General features: G+C 44.5%; 1 protein-coding gene across 5 annotated transcripts in view; it reads right to left on the bottom strand.

Moving 5' to 3' along the window:
- Window positions 1-2278: 2278 nt before the first annotated feature.
- Window positions 2279-8089, bottom strand: part of SATB1 (SATB homeobox 1) — a 101008-nt gene continuing 95197 nt past the window's right edge. For all 5 annotated transcript variants that reach the window (XM_061167248.1, XM_061167249.1, XM_061167250.1 and 2 more), the window contains 2 exons: window positions 7276-7479; window positions 2279-3991 (listed from right to left, as the gene is read on the bottom strand). In XM_061167248.1, the coding sequence (XP_061023231.1) occupies window positions 3488-3991; window positions 7276-7479 (708 nt within the window). In that variant the 3' untranslated portion in view covers window positions 2279-3487. The remainder of the gene's footprint in view (window positions 3992-7275; window positions 7480-8089) is intronic.

The raw sequence follows: 8089 nt of genomic DNA, 5'->3' as shown, positions 1-8089 counted from the left end.
TTCTGTTGGCTATATGACAGGGCATACGCGTGTTAATTGCTCTTTTTGAAAATATCACCAAGCAGTTCAGAATACCTTATTTATTGATAATATCGTGAAAATCAAGGACCTTATATCAGCCAAAGATAACAATACGGAATAGGGCAGAACTGAATAATGAAATGTATGAGATTGTCATTTTCATCTTGAACCATGTGAAAATGTTTTCTACTTAAGCTACATATTTTAGATAAGCACAGTTAGATATAGATTTCACTAATGAAGAAATAAACTTTTCTTCTTTTAGCTCAGAATTCCTTAGGACTAAATGTTAATTGATATGCATTTTATATATAATATGTACAGGCTTTGTAACCAAGGGTCACACAACTACGGCACACACGTTAGTTACCTTGGTCTTCAAGGGTTATGTGTCAACTCTGCATATTATGTGCCAAGGAGATACTATCAACATTATTTTTTGCATAATGTGCAAGTATGATATGGCCACAGAGTGTAATACAAATTAGTGGCAAAGTGCTGAGGGAAGGGATCCACGACAGACTCAGATGCACAAGGTTGAATATTACCCGTAAACTATCTGATTCTGCTAAGGCCTTACCAGCACAGAGTGCCAAGCCATGCCCAGCTTTTAAAAGCTTCTGAAATACTTGGACACAAGGAAGCTTGTGCAAGGAATTCTATCACAGCCTCTGGCAACACTGGGACTGGTGGGAGGGATAAATGACACCCGGGAAGCAACCTGGAAGTTTCCTCAAACCTCTTGCAAAATGTACCATCTTCCCGAAGAACAATTTTGCTCACTCCATCATGACCAACGTTGTATATTGATATGTGCTTTTTTTTTTTTTTTGGTTTAAAATATATTAGCAAGATGCTGCTACATGAGTTAAAAAGAGTCTGAGAATTTTATTGTCATGTTGATTTCTTATACACACTCTTCAATTTACTGAAAATGTATTTTCAAAGAAGTTAAGAGGTTAGTGGGAAAGAAAAAAATCTTATTTGCAACCCAAATTCCCCTTAAAAAGGTATTACATCTTTGACTCCTTTTATTAAGTGTTGTGCTCATGTTAAAAAAAAACACAAAAAAACAAAAAAAAAACACTACTCTCCACTCTAGCTTTTCCCTTTAAAGTCGGAGAAGATAGGTTGTTTTCCTTTAAATTTCATAGCATATTTATTTACCCTATTTTTTAAAAATATATGAAATCTTGTTTCCATTTGAACTCAAAATTATTTTGCTAAAATGATTTTCTGAACCCTAGTAATAAGCTAGAATGTTTAAAGGTGTTTTCTCATTTAATACAAAGTCGTGATAACTTTTTTGACATAATTTTAAGTTTACAGCAAACCAGCTGCCTCTGAAGTAGTTCAACTGTGCTTCAAAAGTAGACAGTAACTTTGAAAATCGAATTGGGAGTTTTCTATGATCCCATTTAAGTTTGGCATCAGAGGAGTCCAGTTGCCCTCTGATGAGCTCATCAGGGTCCAGGGAAAAGAGGCAGGAAGAGAGTGGGTGATTTCAGAACCAAAGGAACCCAAACACCCCCTAACAAGTAGGAAATCTTAAAAAAGCAGCAGGAAAATATAGTGAATGTGAACAAAAAGAACCAAAAACTGCAACACTGGCCCTATCCTTTACATGAACATTAGCACACCTCACTTCATATCCTGGAGTTTACTGAGCTTTACGCTGCAAGAATTTTGAAGTGCATGTTTAAATTCCAGATTTGTTATTCTTATCTTCTTCATGGAGTTCTTGTAGTTATGACATATACAACCAAATGAGCTCAGAGTTATTAACTTGTATTTCATTTACAACTCAAAAAAAAAAAAAAAATACAGCACTTACTAAGGAGTTCTTGGACAGAAGGTCCATTTCTTCCCCCTACTTATGTTACTTTTAATGGCCTTTAAAAATGTATATACACCAGCTTTAAAAAAGTGTTGCCATGGAGGGCATATTGTGAAGTGAGTGCAGATGAATCTATTCTAAGTGCATATCTGCTGGAGCCTGAATTGATGTCTTTGTTGGTGGGTCTTTTGACCATCTTCCTGATCAAGTAAAACGTCAACCAAAAACAGATTATCGTCTTCACTGTTTAACTTAAAAAATGAGCATGTGTTCGGGATTTAAATTTACAGTGTTTCAAGTGACTTTTAAATTGCTCTTTTTCAGATCTGTAAAATGTCAAGAAAGTTTTAACATGCATCTTACTGAGAGGGCCATCTTGGACTCTGTGTTACTTCACATAAGCAGACAAACCCTACCATGTCATACCATACAAACAATTTTAATTGTGTAGTTACAGTCAATAACCACTCCTAATCAGAACATTTCTGCATAAAGAAAATTGTGATACACTTATAAAAACAGCCAGCTGTAACAAAATAGCTGGTGTTTTCATAGCCATAAACTCATAAAAAAGAAATAACACCTTTATACAGAAATTTTATACAGATGTAGCTTTAAAATTGATTGTAAACCAAAGGAAGACACGTTGCAAACATCAATTATTTTCACATTAATTGCATAATTTTCTAAGGTGATCTATTAGTTTTATTAACCTAAGCTTATTTGCATGATAGTAAAAATTGCATACAACAATAAGAGTGAAGCTTATAGTATGAATTGCTTGGATAACATAGAGCACTTTTTATAGGCAACTGTGTAAAGCACATTTTATCTATTTAAAACTTTTAAGACACTTTGTTTTACTGCCCATCAAAATACATTTATAAATAGAAAAGAACCAGTATGGTAACAAGAGAAGCAATATTACATTTAACGGAAACTTCCAAAAATTAATTACAACATGATGCTGCAGGATCTACAAATAAATAATGAGGACTAAATTGTGTTTCACATTTTCTTTTCATTTTTTAAAAAATCTTGTAACAATGAGAATGAAAAAAATTACAGTGAACTTTTATTTCCAAAATAAAAACAAATTTGAATTACGGCAGTGCCATATAATACAAGGCATTTGTTGGCATATGTCATCTTTAAACTGCATTCCACAGTCTATAGTTCTTTTGCAACATACAATAGAGTAACAAACTCTTTTTCTTTTTTAAAACAAGGGGCGAGTTTCCAAAGATAAGTGTGAAGTGTTACAGAAATAAAGGAAGGAAATGATAATCACAGAAGTTATAATGCTTGTTTTGAGGCTCCAAAATAATAATTATAAAATTAAAAAAAAAAAAATCACTGGTTATCATGCTTACGGGTACACACACCCGGGTGTGTTCCGTGAACACAAATTTTCCATTTTTAATACCAAACAATCCGATGCTTCACCTGGGGCTGCCAAGCAGTTTGTAAAAGAGAGAGGAAAACGTTTAGTGCAGTCAGTATCAGCCTTTCTCGACGTTCCCGTTTGTGCAAGTTTCTGACGATTCCCCCGGCTGAACGGCGGAGCGGAGCGCGAGTGTCGCGCGGGGCGGACCCCCCGGCCGGGGGGCGCTGATGGGGGCCTGCAGCTCAGTCCCTAGCGTCGGCGCTCGCGTCCGTGCTGCCGTCGGCCGCCGGCTCGTCCTCGAGCTTCACCGCGAAGAGCGGGCTCGCGCCCGCGCCCGGGGCACCCTCATCTGGGTCCTGCAGCAGCTCGTCGTCCTTGTAGTCGGCCACGTCCACCTCCAGGCCCGCGTGGTCCTTCAGCCGGCCGTGGTGCTTGAGGTGGTAGCGCTGGTTCTGGAAGAACTTGATGACGGTATGCTGCGGCAGGTCCAGCTGCGCCGACAGCGTCTGGATGGCCTCCTCGTCCGGGTGCAGCCCCACGTCCTGCATGAAGCTCTGCAGGATGCCCAGCGCCTCCACCGAGATCTTGGTCCGCGGCCGCGCCTTCGGCCGGCTCTCATCCTCCGCCTCGGCCGGCGCGGCCGCGGGCTGCTGCCGCGCGGGAAGCCGGGGCCCGGTTGGGGGCGGCGGCGCCTGTGCCGGCGCGGGGGGCGGTGCAGGCTGTGGCTGCGGGGGCGCCTGCGGCGGCTGCGGGGAGACAGCGGCACAAGATCAGCGGCGCCGCACGTGCCCGGCCCCGCGAGCCTAGCCACTGCACGTGCCTGGCCACTGCACGTGCTCGGTCCCTGCGCAACGCCTGGTCATTGCGCATGCCCAGCTCCTGCGCAACACCTAGGCACTGCGCATGCGGCCTCGCGCGCGGCACACAAGAGCCTGGAAGGAGCGAGCACATGACCTGCCGGGATCGGAAGGTGGGGACGGGTGCCGGACACAAACGCAGGCCAGCTGAACGGCCCACGGCACCGGGAAGAAGGTCAGAACGATCGCTAGGAAGGGAGGACCGGGGAGGGTCAGGGTGGCTCCTGGGCTTCTTCGTCAGAGGTCATGCTGGCTTACTTGCACGGCTGAAACTCTGCACTCTGAAAGTGTGAGCCACATTCACCAGGAGGATATGCCTCTGACGTGAGGACAGCATATTGTGATTTCAGTAATTAATGAGAATTTTAAATGAAGACGGAGAAGTGAACTGTGCCAAAGGCAGTTTAGGAAGGTGAGCTGTGGACACACTGGGAAGGAAATATATTTCGTCCCATTGCAGCAGATGGCTAAAACGTGGCCCTGGCTTACAAGGTCTTACGTTCCAAGTAAAACGGGGAAGCCTCTGCTCTTCTACAGCATTCAAAGTGAAAGCCGCTCAGCCATGTCCGACTCTTTGCGATCCCATGGACTATACAGTCCGTGGAATTCTCCAGGCCAGAATACTGGAGTGGGCAGCCTTTCCCTTCTCCAGGGGATCGTCCCTACCGAGGGATCGAACCCGAGTCTCCTGCATTGTAGGTGGATTCTTTACCAGCTGAGCTATGAAGGAAGCCATTAGCTCTTGTGAAACCAGAGAGTTTCTGAGATTCTCACGTTTGTGAATTTCCTACCAGACAGTTTCAATCTAACAGACACACATTTCTTACTGAATTGCACTGGGCTGACACTGCAAGATTTTTTCTTACCGAAAAATAAAGGTTTCATTCACTCCACAACGGCTAGCAAATTGTTCTGTCTATACTAAGTTCAGATGTAATCAGGATTTAAATTTAGTGTATATAGACACTTTTTCATAATTTGTATATGTGCTGTAATTTTCCATACACAATTACACATAACAAATGTGTGACACACACACTCCAGCTCCAGGATTCTTATCAACAAAGGAAATAAACCTAAGGAAGCCTAAAATATTAGAACGTTTATATTGTGCCCTAAGCATTTCCTTAATCCCCCTAAGAAGCAATTTTATTAAAAACAATTTACATTTTCAAACAAGTACTTTTTTTTTTTTACTTATCTTTTTTTGTTTTTGCTAAACAGTACATTTTTCAGGCTTTCATGATTATTTTAGTGCTTGATATCCTAAGGGATTCTCTTTCTTAATTTATCTTTAACATATACTCAAGGATTCTTTTTCTTAGTGGATGGATAACCTTATTTTTGTTGTGTGTGAGTATCACCACTCCCCCCATCTCCATGCCCCCACAGACACACACAGCAATAACAAGAAATAATGCAGGTGATTCACCAAAGAGAGTGTAGAATTTTAAGACTCGGGAAAGCAATGGCATTTTCCCTTAAAGGGGAAAACTAAAAGCATCCCTTTGGATGTAACAGAAATAATTAGTACAGCTCACGTTCAATTCCAACAGGTTTCCTAAGTAATTGAGGTCAACAACTAGCTGGGCCCAGACGGTCCCCATCTAAATGAACTGGGGATGAATTCAGTGGATCCACTCAGTGGATGAATGGAGACAGGTCCCAGGTTTTGGAAGGGAGTAATTTAGGGGAGTCTGAGGCTGACCCTGTGGGCGCAGTGTATTTGGCCAACACCACTGTTAGCATGGCCTTTCCAAGGCTGAGCATCCCGACCAGGGAGCAGGTCTCAGCACCAACCTTCTGTGTGTCCCCCTCTGGCTGGCTAACCTGTGCCTGCTCACCTGTGGAGCAGTACCAGCCACGGGGCCCAATGCCTCTAGACTCTCCTTGCCTAAGGGTGGTAGGAGAGGAGCTCTAATGGAAAACCAGACAGACGTGACTCACCCCTAACCAGTGCTCACTGAGCCTGCGGCGACAGACAGACCTAAAGTGAAGCCAGGGTGGGGAGTCGGAAGCCAGATGCCAATTTGGTTTCCGTCCCCTCCTCTCTCTAGGACAGAATCCAACGTATGCAATTGTGATCCTACAAACTTCCTCTGTGGAAACAGCAGTCATGCTGTCCTCGGGGACAGGATCGGTGTTCATTAAAAAATAGGTGGTGTGTCTAAAAATTCAAATTTTGCTGCAATGTGGGAGCAATGTGAGTTCGATTCCTGGGTCAGGAAGATCCCCTGGAGAAGGGATAGGCTGCCCACTCCAGTATTCTTGGGCTTCCCTGGTGGCTCAGCTGGTAAAGAATCCACCTGCAGTGCAGGAGACCTGGGCTTGATCCCTGGGTTGGGAAGATCCCCTGGAGAAGGGAAAGGCTGCTATTGCTGCTGCTAAGTCGCTTCAGTCGTGTCCGACTCTGTGCGATCCCATAGACGGCAGCCCACCAGGCTCCCCCGTCCCTGGGATTCTCCAGGCAAGAACGCTGGAGTGGGTTGCCATTTCCTTCTCCAATGCATGAAAGTGGAAAGTGAAAGTGAAGTCACTCAGTCCTGTCTGACTCTTAGGGACCGCATGGACTGTAGCCCACCAGGCTCCTCGGTCCATGGGATTTTCCAGGCAACAGTACTGGAGTGGGGTGCCATTGCCTTCTCCGAGGGAAGGTCTACCCACTCCAGTATTCTTGGGCTTTCCCTGTGGCTCAGCTGGTAAAGAATCTGCCTGCAATGCAGGAGACCTGGGTTCGATCCCTGGGTTGGGAAGATCCCCTGGAGAAGGGACAGGCTGCCCACTCCAGTATTCCGGCCTGGAGAATTCCATGGACTGTATAGTCTATGGGGTCGTAAAGGGTTGGACACGACTGATCGACTGTCACTTTAAATATGACAAAATAGATTAAGCTCTCACACAGTTCTAATGAAGACTGGCTTGCCAAAGAACAGTGGAAGGGGGTTCCTGCCGGCCGGGGAGGGGTTGGGGGGCGGGGAGCGGAGAGGAACACAGCACACGTGTTGGAAAACCCAGCTCCTTCTTTGCCCCCTGACCGAGATGGCAGGGTACTGTCATCTCTTGCTCAGAAGCCTATGTTCAGACTGGCGGAAAGAAGAGAAATGCCCCTTTCCCTGTCACCTTTAAGCGTCTGTTTACCGCATGCTCTACTGCAGCGGCCAACGTGCACGAACCTGAATCTGCTCGGTGGGCACGTGGATGATGTGCGGTGGCCGGTCGCCGTGGTGATGCACCGCGTTGCTCTCCTGTTCGTAGATGGCATCGCGTTCTGGCTGGGGGAGGCTGAGGAACCTTCGGATCATGGAGAGGTTCTCCCACAGGGTCCTATTTTCTGGAGAAGGGTCTTCTTTCCAGCGTAACAGCTCACACAGCCACCCCTTAGAGACAAGGGCATTAGCAGGTCAGTTCAGGTCCAAGAGGGGGCGGGTGGGGAGCTGACCGTTCCCATTAGGAAGTAAAAAGGAAGGACCCTGTGCAGTTAACTTTTTCTCAGCTCAAAACACTCCCAATATGCTTAAATTTTTTTTTTAACCTGTTAAAAGAGAATAGGTGGGATTATCGAAGAGGAGGCAGGTTCTGTTTTTTAATACACAATTCAGATTTGCATCTTAAAGGAGGGCTCTATTTTTCAGACTCCAAAGGCAAGACCCATTTACCCTAGACTGCAGAATGTGCCCAAGGAGAAAGGCTGAGTGTGCTTCTGGTCCTATGAATGGCCATATGAGATTCTGAAGATACTATTTACAAAGGGCTGGGATAGGTTTTTAGAATAATTTTCCCAAAAGGATTCCCTAAGTTTATAATTTTTGCATTAAAAAGGCAATTCTGTGAATATTTTTGTTTGTGTCAATGTATGTGTGTATGTGTAGAAAAGGGAGAGAAAGGATGTGTGCAGTTGTGTGAGCAAGAATGTCATCCAAGGTAAGGCTTTATGTTAGAATGAGTATCAGAAGAATTCTCCAACACAGAACTTTCCAGAAAGACACC

This window comes from Dama dama, chromosome 19, assembly GCF_033118175.1.
Source record: "Dama dama isolate Ldn47 chromosome 19, ASM3311817v1, whole genome shotgun sequence".
NCBI classification, from domain to species: Eukaryota; Metazoa; Chordata; class Mammalia; order Artiodactyla; family Cervidae; genus Dama; species Dama dama.
Note: the sequence above shows the minus strand (reverse complement) of the source record. Positions and strands in the feature narration are given on the sequence as shown.